The sequence below is a fragment of the Taudactylus pleione genome, unplaced genomic scaffold (assembly GCF_031769625.1).
Source record: "Taudactylus pleione unplaced genomic scaffold, aTauple2 ptg000296l, whole genome shotgun sequence".
Classification (NCBI taxonomy): domain Eukaryota; kingdom Metazoa; phylum Chordata; class Amphibia; order Anura; family Myobatrachidae; genus Taudactylus; species Taudactylus pleione.
The window spans coordinates 5744704-5764574 of NW_028284698.1; the positions used below are offsets into that span (position 1 = coordinate 5744704).

General features: G+C 47.3%; 1 protein-coding gene across 2 annotated transcripts in view; it reads left to right on the top strand.

Moving 5' to 3' along the window:
- The first annotated feature begins 7262 nt into the window (after window positions 1-7262).
- The window catches only part of SLC25A43 (solute carrier family 25 member 43), a 40975-nt gene continuing 28366 nt past the window's right edge, over window positions 7263-19871 (top strand). For both annotated transcript variants that reach the window (XR_015880234.1, XM_088482810.1), the window contains exons 1-2: window positions 7263-7579; window positions 17691-17932. Coding sequence is in view for 1 of the 2 variants with exons in the window: in XM_088482810.1 (XP_088338936.1) it covers window positions 7266-7579; window positions 17691-17932 (556 nt within the window). In the remaining variant the exon portion in view is untranslated. The remainder of the gene's footprint in view (window positions 7580-17690; window positions 17933-19871) is intronic.

Consider the following 19871-nt stretch of genomic DNA (forward strand, 5'->3'; position numbering starts at 1 on the left):
ATAGTGGGCTACGGCCCTAGGAGTCACAGTGCACAATCTTATTCACATTACACCGCACCTAGGGCCTGATTCAGACCCACTCGCAAGCGGCTGTCCGCTCGCAAGTGGGTCGATGTTGTGCACTGCGCATGCGCACGACGGCAGGAGCTCCGTCGTGCGCATGCGCCAGACGCGACGAGCGAAGGACTTTCCTTCGCTCGTTGTGTCTGATCAAAGGGGGCGTGCTGTCGATGTTGAATGACAGCACGCCCCCTTTGGTGGGCGTGCCGGGGGCGTGCCTCCCTGACGGGGGCGTTCCCAAGGGAACGCCTACCGTCAGAAGCCGTCCCACTGACATCACTAGTGATGTCAGTGGGAGTGATTTTGGCTCTGATAGAGCCAAAATCACTCCGGGCCTTGCGGTTGAAAACCTCAACCGCAGGCTCCGGCTCGCAGTGGCGATGGTCGCGATGGTCAAGACCATCGCGGCCATCAAACTGCACGCTCGTATAGGCTGTGGGTGGTGACCCACAGCTATACGAGCGTCCAGGAGGACGCTCCATAATTATGGAGGGCGGCCCTCATTCAGAGCGTGTGCTCTGCTCAGAGCGTACGGCTCTGAATGAGGGCCCTAGTGCCCCTGATTCACATTACACCATAAAGTAGTGTCTCTTATTTATGTCACGACACACAGTAGTGCCCCCTTTACACAATGCCCACAGTAGTGCCCCTTTTACACAATGCCCACAGTAGTGACCCTTTTACACAATGCCCACAGTAGTGACCCTTTTACACAAAGCCCACAGTAGTAATGCCCCTTATAAAATGCCCACAGTATTAGTGCCACTTATACAATGCCCCCAGCAGTGGTGTCCCTGACACAATGGCCCCAGTAGTGGTGCCCCCTATGCAGTCCCCTTACTAGTAGGGTCCCCTATGCAGTGCCCCGTAGTAGTATGCCCCCAGTAGCAGTGCTCCCATTAGCAGGCCCCCATTAGCAGGCCCCCAGTAGTAGCGCCCCCATTAACATGCCCCAAGTAGTATGCCCCCTAGTAGTATGCCACCCAGTAGTAGTAGTGCCCCAGTAGTAGTGCTCCCATTAACATGCCCCCAGTAGTAGTGCCCCCATTAACATGCCCCCAGTAGTAGTGCCCCCCATTAACATGCCCCCAGTAGTGGTATGCCCCCCATTAGCAGGCCCCCAGTAGTAGTATGCCCCCCCTTAGCAGGCCCCCAGTAGTAGTATGCCCCCCCTTAGCAGGCCCCCAGTAGTAGTATGCCCCCCACTAGCAGGCCCCCACTAGTAGTATGCCCCCCATTAGCAGGCCCCCAGTAGTAGTATGCCCCCCAGTAATGCCCCCTTACACACACATAAAAATAAAAAACTTACCTGAATCCCCGCTCCCGCCGCCGTCCGCTCTGCTGTATAAGGCGCGGAGGGAGCCGGAAGACGGAGCTCATGAGTGAGCTCCAACCGGCTCCCTCCGTGCAGCAACCAATGAGAGTCTGTGTGACTCTCATTGGCTGCTATTACAAACACACAGCTGCCTCCAGGGCTGCCATCAGAAATTGTGGGGCCCTGGACTGCCAAAATAGGCAGGGCCCCCCCACCACAACCTCCCTCCCCCGCTACCTTATTAATTTACAATGAAATTATACGGTTTCTACGACAGATATTGTACCCCACGTTGTATAGTTCAAATTACCGGTAACCCAAGTTTGGTGTATTATTCGTGTGGGTACTAAAATACGAGCATTGTGAAAATATCTAAAATCCACATACTAAAATTCCTATTATTATTGTCAGGAGACCTGGAATATTTTTAATCCCTCCTATCGTGGTTTGTGCCTATTCGGTAACTTCCTGGAGGTTCCAGCATATAGTGCTCGATTCAATTCAAAGCGAATTGAATAGCGCTGGGAATTAGCTCCTAGAGCTATTCAATTCAGCGCACTGCTAAGCCCGACTAAAGATTTCTTCTCGCAGAAATCCGACAAAATTCCAGGCGCGATGCTGTTTTCTGCCCTTAGCACGGCAGAAACAGCATCGCGCCTGGACGTTTAGTCGGAAAATGCCCATTCTCACGACTAAACACCCTGTTTAAGGCGCGTGGGGCGGGAGAACGGGCATTCCCTGACCTAACAGTGCGCAGAGTTGAATAGCTCCGGAGCTCCTTCGCGGCGCTATTCAATTCGCGTTGAATTGAATTGAGCCCATAGTGTGTCTCCTAATTTATGTATGTGGGGGAAGTGCAGCTGATCTACTGTTCACACTTCGCATATCTAGTTCAAATTCAACAGTACATATAATATAATCCGTAATTACCAACTTGTAAGGAAAATATAACATGTAAAAAATATATACATAAACTTTCTGCAGATATTCTACCTTTGGATGTAAGATGTATCTGCAAGTTTTAGCAATATAACAAACCAGTTATTCTTAATAAGTTTTTCAGAATAATATATATATTCCAATTAAAATAGCCTGGCAGCATGGGGAGAATGTCATGGAGCACCAGGAGCAGGGACAGCCTGAAATCATTACTGAATCAATAGCCTGGGTCTGGGACTCTGGGAGAAAAGACAAGCAGTAAGTGAGCGACACACTTAACTTACCTCGCATGCTTGCTTGTTCGCTTTTCCCTGCTACTGTCTGTCTGTCTGATCCTGGCAACTCCGCACATCACCCACCCGCCGCCGGCTCCTCTCTCATTCAACAGCGCGGGGTGACGTCATGATGTCATGCTGCGCCGGCTTCTGTGGTCTTTGCTGAGGGAACGCCAAAGCAGGCGTAATTAAGCTAGGAGGCGGAGCGGAAGGGCGGCTGTGTAAACTGTGATTCACAAGTCACTTACTGTATTGTGTGCGGCAGCGGGGCCCAGCCGGGGAGACAGTAGTGGGCACGGGCAGCCGCAGCACGCTTGTGGTAGCGGGCCCCTGCCGGGCCAGTCACTGGCCTGTCAGTTGAACTTGGAGCTGTAATTCACTGGGAGCCAGGGGGTGGTAGCGGGCGGGCCCCATGAGGGTCCGGGCCCAGGACTAAAGTCCCGGCAGTCCCCCCCTGACTGCTGCTGGCGGCTGTGTGTTTGATCTGTGTAGGGCAGACCGCTACACTACACTAGAGGAGCCCTGATGTCGGATTCTCTCGCGAGAATCCGACATCAGGAGGCTGCGGCTCGGCCTTGAACGGGGATCCGAGTCAGGCAGGGAACACCAGAACAGCATTCGGGTGGACTCGGATCCCCAATGTTCAGAGCGGTTCGGATTGCACAGAATCCGAACCGCTCATCTCTACTGTATACAGTACTGTATGCGTTAGTGTGTGTGTATGTGTTATTGTATATACAGTATGTGTTAGTGTGTGTATACTGTGTATGTGTTAATGTGTATACAGTATGTGCCAGCGTGTGTATACTGTGTATGTATATATGTTAGTGTGTATGTAAACTGTACATGTGTGTGTTAGTAATAGTATATATGTTTGCTACATATGTATTATATGTGTGTGTGTGTGTTTAACGTGTGGCGGGGGAGGGGGGTAGGCTCCATGTGGCTTGGTGGGGGCCGCCACAACTTAGTTGCCCCAGGGCCCCCACAAGCCTTTATCCTGCCCTGCGGAGAGTAGACTGTCATCCCTGCACAGTGGCATGTCTGTGCGCTACTGACACTGTGCAGGGAGACTTTACAGCCTCCGTCCTACACCGCTGCTATACTGCCCCCTGCACAGAGGGCAGGGGGGGGGGGGTGGCTCCTGCTGCCTTCGGGCAGAGGAAGAAGGGAAGCAGGAAGATGGCTGGGGAAGGGGGGAGCAGGGAGATGGCTTCTTCTGCACCTGCACAAAGGGGAGGATGGCTAGGACAGGAAGGGGGGTTGCAGCGAGATGGCTGGAGGAGGGGGGAGCAGGGAGATGGCAGCTGGTTCTAAAACTGTGTATTCACAGTCACATAGTGAATACATAAATATATACATTGTTATAATCAATGTGGCCACAAAAAAAAAACTGTAAAGGTTAGGCGATGGGACATGAAAGGGGAGATGCCAATAGAGGAAAGAGGAGAAGTCATAAATAATCATCAAATCGCCCCCCCTAAAAGAACAGTCTAGATCCGCCCCTGACCATGGAGCAATGGAAGAAGGTGTCCTGGTCTGATGAATCACGTTTTATTTTACATCATGTGGACAGCCAGGTGTGTGTGCGCTGTTTCCCTCGAGAAGAGATGGCACCAGGATGCACTATGGGTAGAAGGCAAGCTGAAGGAGGCATTTTTAATGCTGCAATGTTCTGCTGGGAAACCTTGGGTCCTGGCATTCATGTGGATGCAGGGGTGTATCTTTAATGGGTACAGGGTGTGCAGGGCACACGGGCCCCTGGGTCCAGGGGGCCCCGCATCGCACACCCTGCACCCATAGTATTTCTTACTTACCTATCTGGAGTCCCACATCTGCGCGGGGGTCTGGCGGCCATTTTCCCATCGTTTGCGCATGTGCAGTACAGGGAAGATGCTTGATCTAGTGTAGTCAGTTCATGAGGAGGGCATAATAAGCACTTAAACAGCTATAATATGTGTTATACAAAGTGCTGGGTAGGTCATAATTCCAACATATACAGGGCCAGCAAACATAGGCCCTCATTCAGAGCCACTCGCTATTTGCGGTCGTTCGTTCTAAAACAAGGGGTGGCTATTCAAATGAACCGTTCGCTGTTTGCGGTCTGTTCACGCCTCTATGTCTGAACGAGCGAACAAAACTTGCGTTCGTTTTTTGAAAAAATACGCCCCCTGGCCGCTCGCATCCTACGTCATGTCCGCTATTTATTAGATTAATCGAGTACATCGACCAGGGTATGAACTGCTCGCTATTCTTGGGGCTGGTGTTTGCTACCACAATTTTGCGAGCAGTTCTGGCTCTAAAATAACCCAGTGACGTGGTCAATGACGCTACTGTTTTAAATATGCACACCCATAAAATGCCCGTTTTGACCTTTAAGCACGTCTGCGATCGGATCTCCACTCCCCGTTTTCAAGCACCTTCCCCTGTTACCACCCACATACGCCTCTTTCTGTCACTCAAATTATCAGGCATTCGCTATTTTGCGAGCACATGAATTTCGGCCGCACTGAGTGGTTCGCGCATGCGTATTACGATCCGTACGCATGCGCAGTTGGGCAAACATCGCTCGGAGCGAACGAGCAGCGACTTGCGTCCGGCTTTGAATCAGGGCCATAGTTAACAAATTAGATAGGCCCATCCTGCCTGAGCTGAATGTTTTTATATCAAATGGGGGCACCATTCCAGAGCATTGGAGCACGCCAAGAAGTTTGGGGTGCGGCAGAAGAACCTTGCACTGCCCTGGACATATATGTACACAATAGTTTCCTTGTGCACTGGATAGTGTATCTATAGTAGTGCACCCCTAACAGTGCATGTTTTCCAGATCTCCTAGTTGGTGCACAGGTGTAATAATTACTGGTTGTGGTAATACTTTCAGTTGTGATACCGAGATCTTTAAAACAAGCAGCTCTAGTAACATGTAATTATATACTCCTATTGTGTTGATGGTGTTGGCTGGGGAGCGGGTTTTCCAAGCAACCGGAACCCCAACCCCCCATTCCCCCCTCCCCCACATTTGCCTTTGAATATGGCTGGTTGTATCAAATCAGAAAGGCACCATTAATCAGATTCTTAATGCGTTTTTGTGCATATAGCAGTTTCCTAATTAGTTGATATAAAAAAGGTAAATATTGTTATAAAAATAAAACATGGTGATATACATGCTAAAACACAGATGGTTTTATCAAAATAACTGAGGTGCTAATTAAGTTGCTTGTGCTCAAGTATGGCTATCCTTAAAACCTGGACTGTTAGTGTGCCTTGAGGACCGTGGTTGGGAGCCTCTGCCATAAGAGATCAAAATAAGTCACAAACTCACCAAAAAATCATAAATAACATACAATAGTGAACAGGGTTGGACTGGCCCACAGGGGTATAGGGGAAATCCCCGGTGGGCCCCACTGCCTGTGGGCCCACCCCCTCCTCTAGGTGTCAGGTTTCAGACCACAAATTATAAATTGTTACACTATTAGACAGTCAGTTACCTGTTTGAGCAGGACCACTGATTAACAAGGGGGCTTGGTTCACTTCTATAGAATCTACACCAAGATTTGCCTAAAGGTTAGCCAACCGTCTGTGGTGGATGAACACTTACCTTAAGCATGGGCCCTTACCACTGATTATCCCGGTGGGCCCCTCATGCTCCAGTCCGACACTAATAGTGAAATACAGGGCAGTGTGTTTTCATTCACAAATGTACACTTCTGTGCAATGTACAGAAATCTTTTCCATCAACTACAATCAAAAATGTATCTTGTAGTCTCCAGTGTCTCTTTTTTCTCAGATATGTGCAAGCACTGTTTCTGTATTCCACAGGACTGCTTAAATTGTGAGCCAGATATTGGCCCCGGCATCTAACGCCATCTGAAGGTGGCGTTAACCGCTGTAGCCTATGGGCTACACCGCGCACTATTAGCCAGCGGAGGGATCAGCTGGAACCCTCCCCGGCTATGGCGGATGTGCATGTGCAATCCACGGGACTGCGCATGCGCACCACCAACTGCAGTGGCCGGCCACGCTCCGGAGACATTGCAGGGACGGGCTCCTGTATGTCCCGAATGATACATCCGGCCGAAGTGATCTCTTTTTGCAAAGCGATCAGGGGCGTTACTGGCATGCCCTGATCACATTGCAATAGCGATCCTTGATAAATGGGCCCCTAGAGCTGTTTATCATTGTATCGCTATAGAAGGCGAGAGCGATACAATCAGTCTTTCTGAAATATGCCTCTGGTTTAACGTTTGTTGATAAACTGGGCACTCAGTATTTCACTTTGCATACTATTTATAAGTAATAAAAATGTATCATATAAAATAGCAATACATATTCTTCGTGCACACATCCTCCAGTCTGATCATATGACTGTGACAATACAGCAGGTAATAACTATGCAAGGTACACACAAGGACGTGAATGAGGCATAGTAGAGAGAACAGAACGTCACATGGAGGCTGCTATAACTGTGATGTGACTAGTGTGACTACTGACTGATGAGCTTTCTCGTTTATAATAGATAGTAATATAAACCACCTCTTTGTGTTATTCAGCAAAGTGGGCGGAGCCTGTCACCAAGGCCACCAATCAGAGACGCGCACTTTCCCCTGACTGACAGGAGGAATAGTTCTTGTATGAGCTGCTGCTGCTGCCCCCGACTGGCGATATGAGGTCGTTGCATGCTCAGGATCTGGCTGTGGCTTGCCCATTGCTTACAATATATGACAAGTTTACAGAGGGACCCCAGGCTGAGCTCCTGGCAAAGCACACTATGTGGGGGGGCAGCTGGGGTGCTGAGCCGCTGTGAGACTGCTCCTCTGGATGTGGTGAAGGTACTCACCCAAGTGGGCACTTTCCACTCCAAGCAAGGCTTTCTGAGCACGTTCCGGCTGCTGTACAAGGCGGAGGGGCTGAGAGCTTTCTGGAAGGGTAACCTAACAGCATGTGTGCGCCTGTTCCCCTACAGCGCTGTACAGCTATCAGCCTACCACAGGTGAGTGCTGCTCTGCCCCCTGTCTGTGCTCATCTCATTCGTTCTGTGCTTGCAGGTTCTCTTTATACTCAGCATTATCTATACATGTCTGCAGGGAAGATTGCTGGGGTCATAAAGAGGTTCTGCAGCAGCCCGTACGTCAACTAACTCTGCTGGCTGATCGCCTAATCATGGTGCTGCCCCTGTTTCTGAACTATGCTAATTTCTATTTATTGCATTGTTAAACCCTGTCTGATCATCTTGTAGAGCTATGTCCTGTATCCACAGCCTTGAGTCTGAGATTGCAGAACTATCATTTCAAGTTGACTGGTTTGGGAAAAAAAATCGCACAAAATCAATGTTTTATAGAGAAGTTTTTATGTGTCAGTTCTGTTTCTGCTCCCTCCCACCACTGGGTTACTGCAGGTTAGATGACTGTGCCAGGGAGGGAGGGTCAGGACTCAGAACACCTTCCTCTCTTCCAATCCAGATCTGAGGAGTTGGGTCATATGAGGCAGACGTCACCCTCCCAACATGAAACCATATCCCAGCCAGTCAGTCTGCAAGCTGCCATCCTCATCATGTGGTCAGATAAACTGTCATTTATGTTACCACTTGCATTGTCAAATCTATTGTAAATATGTTACTGACACATGTGGTAAGATTGTGATTGCTAGAGCATATCCGCTATGGAAGGAGTTGCATGATAAAGTAGATCTCTAGTGGCATAGAACCAATAACAGTACAGCGTGTTTTCCAGGGAAAACTGTTTCAGGGAGTTTAGAAGTCGATGGTCCCTTTGTAGACGGTGACTACATTGATTGATTGCTTTTTTTCGATGCATGTTTAAATTTATAATGCCCACACGGTAAAAATGCTCTAAGTATTATTTTTACAGTGACGGAATACTGGCATTCTGCTGTCAATGTAGTCACTGTCGACAAAGTGAACATCGACCCCACGTAGCTAAAAATGAAAGAATATTGAGAGTATACTACCTTTCTCCAGCCATAATATTGTCTTTTGTCTAATATACTAATCCTGCTTTTGCAGAGATTTGCAAAACTGATATTTAATTTTGGAGCAGGATAATGGAAATGAGATAAAGAGGTGAAAATGTGCATTTTTACTCCACATAAAGAGATCAATTCAATTAGGCTCACCCCAGAAGTGCATGTGGCTATATGCTGCACTTGTGGTAAATTGTTGACTTTATAGCCAGGGACCCGGCCATAATTATTCAAAATCTAGAACAAATTAGGAATGGAGATTACGTGGTTCGTAAGAGTCAATAAGACGTCAACAAAAAGGAATATGTTCTAATGAAAATGACCCACATGGACCCCCTGTGCATCTAAACAGCAACGAATCATGGCAGAGGGCATGTCAGAGCATATAACAGTGGGAAAAGTGGGCAGCCTTCTAAGCGCGTTACTCAACTTGAATACAGAGGAATCAAGCCCATTGGTGAGGTCCGCAGAGGAGGGGGAGTGATATAAGGCTTGGATGGCCTCCAAAAACCGACCTTGAAGTCCAAACCTATGCAAAGTTTGAAACCTAGAAGGCCAAGAAATGCCTTTTTAGCATCGAGGGCCAAAATGACCAAAGGAGTTTTATTTTTATTGGGGTGGGAGATAAGGTTCAGTGTCATCTATAATGGATGCAGGGTGTGCGGTGCACACAGGCCCCTGGGTCCAAGTTGGCACACCCTGCACCCATTACTCAATACTTACCTCTCCGGAATACCGCGTAGGCAGCACCAGCACTGCACAAATCGCTGAGAAAATGACACAGTGGTCATTTTCCTGGTGTTTTGCACATGCGCAGTAGAAAAAAAACGCTGGGAAAATGTCCGCCATGCCATTTCCCCGAAGACATTCGCTGTAGATTTTGGCACAGTGCCAGAGTCTACTACTGCCCACTAATGTGCTGCAGTGCAGTGCCAGATAGAGAGGAGGGGGCCCGGACAGAGAGACTGCACACGGGCACTCTCCTCTCTTAATATCAACCTTATCAAGGGTGTATTATGTCTAGTAGTATCCAATGCTTAACGTATAGGAATAAATATAACTTGATCAGGGTCTATCAAATAGGCCATAAATTTGTTTAACTGCATCGCCAACACCTTTTCAAAGAGCTTAACGTCTGTATTCAAGAGAGATATCTGTTTATAATAAGAGCAGTTGGCAGGATCCTTGTTGGGCATGGGAATTACAATGATATGGGAGCGGGTGGTATCCATGTGAAACTGACCCCTCCAGGGGCGGAACTACTGGCGGTGCAGCCAGGGCACTACACCGTGGCCCGCCGCAATAAAGGGGTCCACACTGCCCAGCGCCGTTTGTAAATGGCAGGCTGCAGTGCAGCTGCTTGCCGGGCTGTCAACAATGCTGTGACTGGGCTGGTCGGCAGCTACACGCAGAGAAGAGCAGGGCACAGTGCAGTCAGGCTCAGCACTGTAGTGCACTACTGGGTAATAAATTCCAGTAGTCTGCAATGGGGTCAGAGGAGCATGTGCTCCTCTGATTGGAGGAGCCTATCACATGCTCCTCTTAGCTGGAGTTTAGCAGCAGCGCAGCCTCATGGGTATGACTGCTGCTCTGCCAGCTGCCTGAGGATACTGCTGGTGAGTACACTGTGTGGTCACTACAGGTGGCATAATGTGTTGGCACTAGAGATGGCATGTGTGGGCACTCTAGAGGTGGCATAATGTGTGTGCACTAGTGTAGCATAATGTGTGGGCACTAGAGGTGGCATAATGTGTGGGGCACTACAGTGTGGTATAATGTGTCGGTCACCCTCTCCCTCCCACCCACTGATTTCCCTGTCACTACTGCCTGTCATCTCTCCCTGTCACCCACTGCCTATCCCCTTTCCCTTTCACCCATTGCCTGACAACTATACCTGTCACCTCTCCCCCTCTGTCACCCCCTGCTTCTCCCTGTCACCTCTCACCCTGTTCCCGGTCACCCACTGCTTCTCCGTTTCACCCACTGCCTGCCACCTCTCCCTTTTACACACTTCTCCCTGTTACCCTCTCCTTGTCACCTTCTTGCCTATTTGTCTACCTCTTGCCTCTCCCTGTTACCCACTGCACTTTGAACATGGAGTAGAGCAGAGGAGAGGGGCCCAAAGCAAGCTTTTTCACCTGGGCCCACCACTCATTAGTTCCGCCACTGGACCCCTCTGCATAATATAACTAATAACTGTGTTAGCCTCGGCGTCCGCTCTTGGGCAAACTTCTTGTAATGGTACAACTATAAGAACCAGGGGCTTTGCCTGTTTTTTGAGTCTTGAGAGCAGCAGTCATCTCCTCCTCTGTAACAGGTCTATTAAGTTTAAGGATATGGGCACAGCTCAAACAGAGAAGCTCATATTGATCTAAGAATTCTGGATAGCAAAGATAGAAGCTTTGGCAAGAGGCACTCTCGTGTGTTATAAAGAGTCTTAAGCCGGCCATACACGGTGCGATAGGCATCGTGCGACACGATGGGGGATCCGACGTCCGACATACCGAGCGGTCCCTACACATGGTGCAATCGGCTGGTCGACCGCCCGATATGCCGGCTCCCCCCTCCTCCTCCCGTATAGCACTGCATGGGATCGCACATCTCATCCCCTGATCAACTGAACCTGCAGTAAGATCAGGGGGTGCGATGTAGGAACCACGGGTGCGCGCTCGGTCTGACATCAGGCCCATACATGGTGCGATATAACAGCCAAATTGTACCAATCAGTTGGATCAGCTGCTTTATCGCACAGTGTATGGGGGCCTTTAGGGTCTATGTATCAAAGCTTGATGAAAGATAAAATTGTGAGATATAAATCGCCAACCAACATTTTAAAGTCTATGTTTTAAAAATGACAGGAGCTGATTGGTTAATAATTTTTCTCTCACAATTTTATCTCTCATCAAGCTTTGATACATAGGCCCCTTAAAACCTTCGAAAAATTTAATTAATGGCGCACAGCTTATTGAAATCATCCCTCGAGCCAAGCTTATGCACTTCTGCTCCACGAGAGGTTTCTGTCCTCCCTGAGCACGTCCTCCCTAGGATCTCTAACTACAGGAATAGCCTGCAAGGCCTTCTTAGCCCAAAGCTGTCTTATAAGAGTCTGCCTTATTTGCCTTTTTCAGAACATTTTTGTTTAAGACATCTAAGACTATGCTCTGTTACTCCTCCAGGATTGTATTAATTCCCCACCCCCCTTAGTTTTCTGATTTGTTGGAGAGTGGTAATGGATTAAGCAGTCTATTTACTAAGCCTTGGATGGAGATAAAGTAGCCAATTGGCTCCTAACTGCCATGTCACAGGCTGTGTTTGAAAAATGACAGTTAGGAGCTGGTTGGCTGGTACTTTATCTCTTTTCACTTTATCTCCATCCAAGGTTTAGTAACTAGACCCCTGTGTACTTTTATGTGAGGTCTCCAGTACATGAAGATGGGAGCAGAGCGTGTCCAAAGTTTTAGTCTGCTGCTTATAGCAGCGCGAAGCAAATCTAGTACTTGCCCCTCTCACTACAGCCTTGTGAGCCTCCCAAATTGTGGAAGGTGAAATGTCTGAGGTGACATTGACCGTAAAATAAGTTTGAATGGTCTGCAGGAATGTATCTCGAAAATATGGTAGCTTCAAATGCATTTCATTAAGGCGCAAAGAACTACGACCTAGGGAGTTTGGGAGAAAGTCAAAGGTGGACATTATGATGGAGTGATCTGACCACGGGACACTGATCTATATTAGCGGTTATGAGCTAGTTGAGGAAGTGACTACAAACCAAAAACAAGTCTATATGTGAGTACGAATTATGAGGGAAGGAAAAAAAGGTATACTTGCTAGTCAATCGATGACGTAGGCCATACAAACCCTCAACGACTTAGTACACGCCATGGAAAAAGTGAATTGGCGAGTCCCCGATTTATCCAAAAAATATTTACTAAGCCTTGGATGGAGATAAAGAGGACAGCGATAAAGTACCTCTTTTCACTTTATCTCTATCCAAGGCTTAGTAAATGGACCCCTAAGTAACATGTAATCTATATTAAGACCTAAAAATTAAAACCTCAACTAAATTAACTAAATTAAAATGGCAAACCAGGCTTGGAACCAGGAATCAAACGGATAGAGAGTCCATGGCTGACCATTCAAGGCGGATGGTGAGCAGAGATGGACCTTGAAGACTCCCAGCCAGCAGAAGCATGAGGCATGAGGGGGATGTGTAGATTAAGTTTGTGGAGCAGGTCTCATCCAGGGTCTTGATCGTGGATGGCTGGCCACCAACATCGACTATGAGCTGGAAAGGAAAACCCTATTTATATTTGTATCCATTGTCACTGAGTGTGCGAGTCACATGGCAGAGATTACGTTGTTTGGCAGTTGTAGATGGAGCAAGATCTTGGTAAATTTGTTACTTGGATCCCTCAAAAAGAATGTAAAGACAGTTATGGCTAGCCGCAATAACTAAATCTTTGATTATAAAACTTCAGAACCCCATCACGCGGAGGTTCCAACTTTTTTGGGTTGGACCAAAGGGCACTGTTTGCCCATTCAATAAGGACTTTTGGGTCTAGAATCGGGACCGAAGAGCAGAACAGCTGGAACAGTTATGGCTCAAGGGCCGAGGGGTCCACTGATTCCAAAATATTGCAGACATGGAGGATATTTTGACGTTCATGATTTTCTAAATCCTCCATTTTCCCTATAAAGACTGTCCATATCGTGAGAAGTCTCATTCTGTAATTTGATAGTGGGCTCCGTTCTAGATTCCAGGGCCTCTGTGCATTTAGAAATAGTCATTTTGCTTGCAAAATTTTGGATGGCATGCTGCAAATATGAATAAAAGGCATCCTTCATGCTCACAATGAGAGCTCGCAAGGCTGTAATATCTGTTTTCGTGGAGGGATCGGCATTCATCTTTGAAGAAGTGGCAGGTGTGGAGGAAGACTGAGGAGAGACGGTAGACTTTTCCTATCTGGTGAAGTAATGAATGATTTCACAAGAAGACATTAACACACTGCAACAAACTTGAAAGTATTCTGAAAAAAAACGGATGGGTGGCCATAGGTATCTTGAGCCATACTCATGGCTCCTGGTAGCTTGCAGAGGAAATCCAAAGTGGGAAAACAGGTGCAGAGAGGTGTCCATGGAAAAAAAAGCTGGTTAATGGTGGAGGCTGGAACTTAGCAGCCCCTGGGCAATGGGAAATCTAGTGCAGTCTAGACTTGTAAGTGGGGGGTATTTTTATGTCCTCTAAGTAAGGAAATACTGCCGAATGTCCAACAAAACAGGGTGGTCAGGAGCGGTGTAAGGGGAGCAACTGGTGAGCTGAGTCAACCAACTGCTGGGTGGGTCCCACTGGCGTCACTAGGAGGGTGCGGAGCACACCTGGTGTCACCATTCAGGGCGTGACAAAAAAATGCCAATGCCTTCTCAGCGACTAGCAGCCAGGCATTGCACTGTGATGTTATTGTGCAGTGCCTGGCTCCCAGTCACTGAGGAGGATCCAGCAGTGCAGGGAGAGTCTCTGGTGGCAGCCCAGCACAGTAAATAAAAAAGTGGGGATGGTGACTAGCTCAAGCCTGCTTCCAGCTAGGCAACCCCCCTTTTCTGACGCGCGTCTGCATGCGGGACTTTTGCAGCGCACTGGGTGACACTGACCCCAGTGACGCCACTGGTGTGTCCCGACCCACTAGCGCCCTGTGCCGGCCATACTTCCAGAGTGCATGTCATCACATCATGTGGAAGGGGCGGGCGCCTGTAAGAACAGCACTGCCCAGAGCATCCTAAGGCTAGTTTCACACCTGCCGGTTTTGGCCGGCCAGGCATGAAACAGGCAGTAGCCGGCAGGGTTTTTCCAGGCATTCAGTGCCTTTCATAAGCAGCGCTTTGAGCCGCTTTAATGTGTGAAAACCTTGTTTCCTTTACACCACTGGCGTGCAGGGACGGCACAGGCATGGCACGGCAGCCGTCCTGCTCAGTGGATACTCCCGGCTGTTAAACGGCAACTGTGCCATGCCCGGGCTGTGTGAAAGAATCCACTGCTCCCCTGTTTATCTTTTGTTTTTCACACCCGGCAAAAAAACGGACAGCTTTTTGCCGCCTGGTCAAAACCGGCAGGTGTGAAACTAGCCTTAGGGGAGCTGTATACTCTGCAGTCGGAGCATCCAAAGGACAATCCAGGCAGGACTGCAGCAACGATTCCGGCTGCAGGGTGCTGTTCCAGGCACCCTGCTAGCCATTGCAGGTGCCGAGGGGCAGTAATGGTTCTGTCCACTAGACACTGTGCTCTGTGCTGCCACACCGCTGGCACAGTTACAGCCCTGTCTCTCCTCTTCTCCCTAGCGCCAATGTCACTTTGTCTGCGGCATTATGCATATGCCTCAGGATTTTCATTGGCAGGGCTCATCAGCTTTAGTCTTCTGTGCAATAGTATGCGTATACTCTAAGAGGACACATGGCTTATATCAGGGGCACTTCAGTTGCTGTGGCACTACACATCCCAGCATGCTTTGCCACCGTTTGAACAAAACTGTGGCAGGGCATTTTGAGATATGTAGTTCCACAGCAGCTGGAGTGTCACAGGTTGCCTACCCCTGGCATATATAGTAATAATGTAACTGCAAATGTCTTACAAGTGGGATATACTTTTTGGGTTTGATTGTTCTGCAAAGTGATGCTTTCTGAATTGAATATATAATTGATTGGTCAAAGTGCTAGTTGTAAAACAAAGAAGTTTTCATCACCACAACACCGCCCCCATAATGAGAAGTTATGCCTACACGTGATTGTCATCACATCCTGCAGTTAGTCCTTAGTTTTGTTTCTTTGTTTTCTACTCAGAAATGTCCTATTAGCAGAATGCATTTATCACAGTAATCAAATGTGATTCTCATGCAATCTTTTATTGGGTTTATTTATGACTTTTTTATTCTTTATTTTAAATATAGCAAATAAATATAGCACATACACTTTAAACTGGTATGTAGTCAGGAAGCCGGCGGTCAAAATGACGACCGCCGGCTTCCCGGCTGTCAAATCCCGGCATGGGACTAATGATGGGTGTCGAAATCCCGACTACTATCGTTATCCACCCGCCGAAATCCCGACGCCCGGCATACGGAGGTAAGCCGGGCGTCGGGACCTGTTAGCCGCGGGAAGTTACGTTTAGGGACTCCCGGGGGGACTTAGGGTTAGACACCCCTCCCCGGGAGGGTTAGGAATAGGCTAGGGGAAGGGGGGGTTAGGTTTAGGCACCCCGGGGGGAGGTTAGGGTTAGGCACTAGGGTGGGAGGTCAGGGTTAGACATCCCTAAGGAAGGCAGTCATACATACCAATTCCATTTGAATGTGACTGTACATATAATTCTTTATACACTTTTCCTGCCCAATTGATCAATTCTTTTTTAATTTATTTAAGTTCTGACACATTCACTTTTAGCTTATATAGATATCAACAACTCTTAATACTAAGGTTGTTTTTATATACTGAGGTCAAATTCTAATTTAAAGCTATGTGTTCTAAAATAGCATAGCGGCAGAGATACTCTAACCCAGTGGTTCCCAAACTGCACCGCGGCACCCTGGGGTGCCTCCGGACACTTGCAGGGGTGCCTCAGGTTGGTGGTCCAGAACCAAATCAAATTCTTTATGATCAAAGTAATGTAAACATGTGGAGAAACAGAAGCACAAACCTGTCCATCACCAGATAACTGAGCCTAAGGATGACAGGGACGCACAATTTATTTCACTTTACTACTTCACTGAGTATTTTAGTTTTTAGTGATTGTTTTTTTTATATTTGCATATCTCTTAATAACTGCAATCTAATTGTGCCGCTCCTTCTCAGGTTGGGATTTTCAAGTTAACTGTGACAAGCTGACATACCATGAGAGCTGCCTAGGGAATGGAGGCAATTACAAATTGCTGGAATAAATCCTCTGGCCAGATGGTCCAGGGGTTGCACTCTGAGGTTATAGTAATTTAAAAATAAAATAAGTTAAATAAGCTACAAGTAAAGTGTAACCTCTTTGCAGTCATGCTTATGGACCATGCTCTCTATTGTTGGCGCACATAGATTGTACCTGTATCCCCACAGCTAAAACCAGTACTAATATAGTTTTTTTTTCTGTACCTGGTTTCCATACTGCAGGGGTCTTCAACCTTTGTCCCTCCGATGCTGTGGAACTACAGGTTCCAGGATGCCCTGCCACAGTTTTAGCATGCTGTTATATCAAAACAGTGGCAGGGCATGCTGGGATGTGTAGTTCCACAGCAGCTGGAGGGCCAAAGGTTGAACACCCCTGCCATAATGTATATCTGTCCTTCCCACAGACTGCAAAACATGGCCATGTGCCACTTTGTGGCCTGCAGGCAATGGGTTGTACATCAGTGATTTAAAATATGAAAAACAAAAACTGTTGCACTACTATTTATATAGCATTTATATTAACCAGGTCGAGCCAGAGACATATAGGCCATATATTTCAAGGGGTAATGCCATGGGGCCCCCTTTATATATGATAGGAAGGGGCTGGCCGTGGCCCATAGGAGGGCAAATTTACATTGCTGTGGTTCCTTGTGGACGGCCTTTGTCCCGAGACAGCCTTTGTATGTTATGTATGTGTGGATATATCCCTTCTGTGTCTATATTCTTCTCCCCACTCCCATCTCCCACTGACCGCAAGTCACGTGGAATGCGTACCCGCTGAACTGTGATGGGCTCATGTGCAAACAGTAAGGAAAGCCACCTACAGCTTCGTATGGCAGAAGGTATGTTGTGGGGGAAGTAGCTTTACAATGTGGATGGGTTGAAGGTGAGGACTATTAATGTATTTGGTGGAGTCATGATGGTGCCAATTAACTTAATGATGGGGTGGTTTGACTGATTGGGACCAAAAAAAAAGTGTGAGATGTGAATGTTATATATTTTATTTTGGGCATTGAGATACAACAGAAGGGGGATGATACAGGTGAGAGATCCTGTTTTAAAACATTTAGAAAACTATCATTTGGAGACTTTTACAAGGACAATTGTTATTTCCAGTATTGTTGGTCATAAGAGGATGGCTGAAGTGGATGCATTGTTTCATTTGTTTGCCCATGTATTAATGGTTTCCTGTATTCTCTTTGTCATAGGTTAACAATGCTGTTTATGGACGATTTAGGGCAGATCTCACAATGGGAAGTCATTGCTGCCGGGAGCCTGGCTGGGATGTTGGCAGCAGTTCTAATCTATCCCACCGATGTCGTCAAGACTCGTCTTATTGTGCAGAACAGCATGGAGCCCGCATACAGAGGAATCGTTCATGCTCTGTGTTCTGTGTACTACCAGGAAGGGTTTCGGGCCTTGTATCGAGGGGTTTCACTTTCAATTCTTGGTGAGGATTGGATGTATACAGGCTATTTGGCGCAACTGAAGCAACAGTAAGAAAGGACACACCTGTACAATATTTATATATGCAGTTCTAAATAGAAACCAAGATAAAAACCATAAGAAAGCACAGTTCTATTACTACATTTCTTTGGTTTCTGCTGGTCCACACTCCATAGTGTCTGTGATAGGTGAAGTAAGTGACTTTCACAAACCTAGTTCATTATTATTTTGTATGTTTTGCTATGAGCTATGGCTACATTTATATTTGCAGAAACTCTACAGTGTACTTGGTAGGCGGCCTACTACCCACAGCCAACAAGATATTTCATACCCACAGGCAGGGCTTAAAGTGGTCCTCTCCGCCGCCTACTCCCCACCCCCCCACCACTCTAGTCTGACAGGCCAAAACAAGTGTGAAAACTGTTCTTTTAATATACACATACACACACACACACACGCGCCCTGTTGTGTATAGTAAACACACACACACACTGTTGTGTATAGGAAACTGTAACGTGAATGTCTGGGGCCGCCTAGGCCCCCAGAAGCTTTGGGGGCTATGACAGTATGAAATACATTTTAGATGCATTTTTAGCACTCCTGCCATCAGCTGAGACTACAATGTTAGATCACTTAAAAAGAAAAAAAAATGTTCTATATCATCAGTGTTATTTTTCTGCCGTGCCTCTGAGTTTTTTTGTATGGGGTCCCTACAAACTAGTCTATGTCACTTGGATGCCCAATGTTTTTTGCAACCCCTATGTATTGCCTTCGCTTGATTCTATCCTTGCCTATATGCTGGTTTCTCTGACGAAATTGGGCCTCCCTAGGCAGACAGTGAGTGGCTCTATGTCTGTGGGACTTCTCTGCAGGGACTTGGTGGAGGTGGAACTAGTGTCACCTACCATTAGAGGTGACGGAACTCAGTTCCACCCTGTTCCTGCCCACTTTAACCCCTGTCCGCTTTAACCCCTGTCCGCAGGCACTTTCCATACACTTTTGGTCTAAGTGAGTTGAAAGTGCTAACGATCGACACAGAATGGATGCCGGACATGCATGATCTCTCCAACATTATGTAATAGGTTGCGAACTGCAGTTGTGGGGACTTCTGCAAGTTTTCCCGTATTTTAAAGCGGCAATCACTTTAAAGGCAGAAAAGTAAATTTTGCCTTTAAAAGGATTGCCGCTTTTAAAAATAGGGGAAGACTTGCAGGAGTTACTGCAGCTGTTGCAGTTTACAACCTATTACATAAGCCCCTTGATCTGAACACTTATACACCTTTTCCACTGCTGCAATAACCCGGGTTATTGCCGGGTCTACCCGGGTCCCGGCTCGGTGGAAAAGGGTCCCTGAAAAATAACCCGTGTCAAGTGACCGGGAATCCAACCCAGGTAGCTACCAGGTTCGGACCCAAGATGGACCCGGGTAATGGTGCAGTGTAAACTGCGCAACCCTGGTTATCCGACCTGAGTCATGCCTAAAATGAGCTGAATGACCTGACAAGTTTAGCAGGGCAGGACCTGGGTTCAGTGTGAGCGGGGCTGACCTGGGAATAACACAGATTGAAGGTGCGGTGTAAACTGGGTCTGACCTGGGTTGGAACCATGTCTGAAAACCCAGGTCGGACCCGGGTTTTTGGTGGAAAAGGGGTATTACATTGTATTGAATTTGGGTGTATCTGATTGCGCTAAATTGTAATGGAAAGCTCCTCTGCTGCTACACTCTATAATAAGGTGTCCCCCCTCCAAGATAAATGTATATGTGTAATATAGAGGTATAATAGCGCTGAGTGGAAATATACTTTATAGTAGATAAATATAAGCACTGGAAAATTAGAAGTATTTGTGATGATATTTACTTATCCAAAAATCTTGCAAATTATTACAGGATAGGAATCTTTTATAATAAAGCTATGATATACTTCCTAAAAGATCAAGACGAC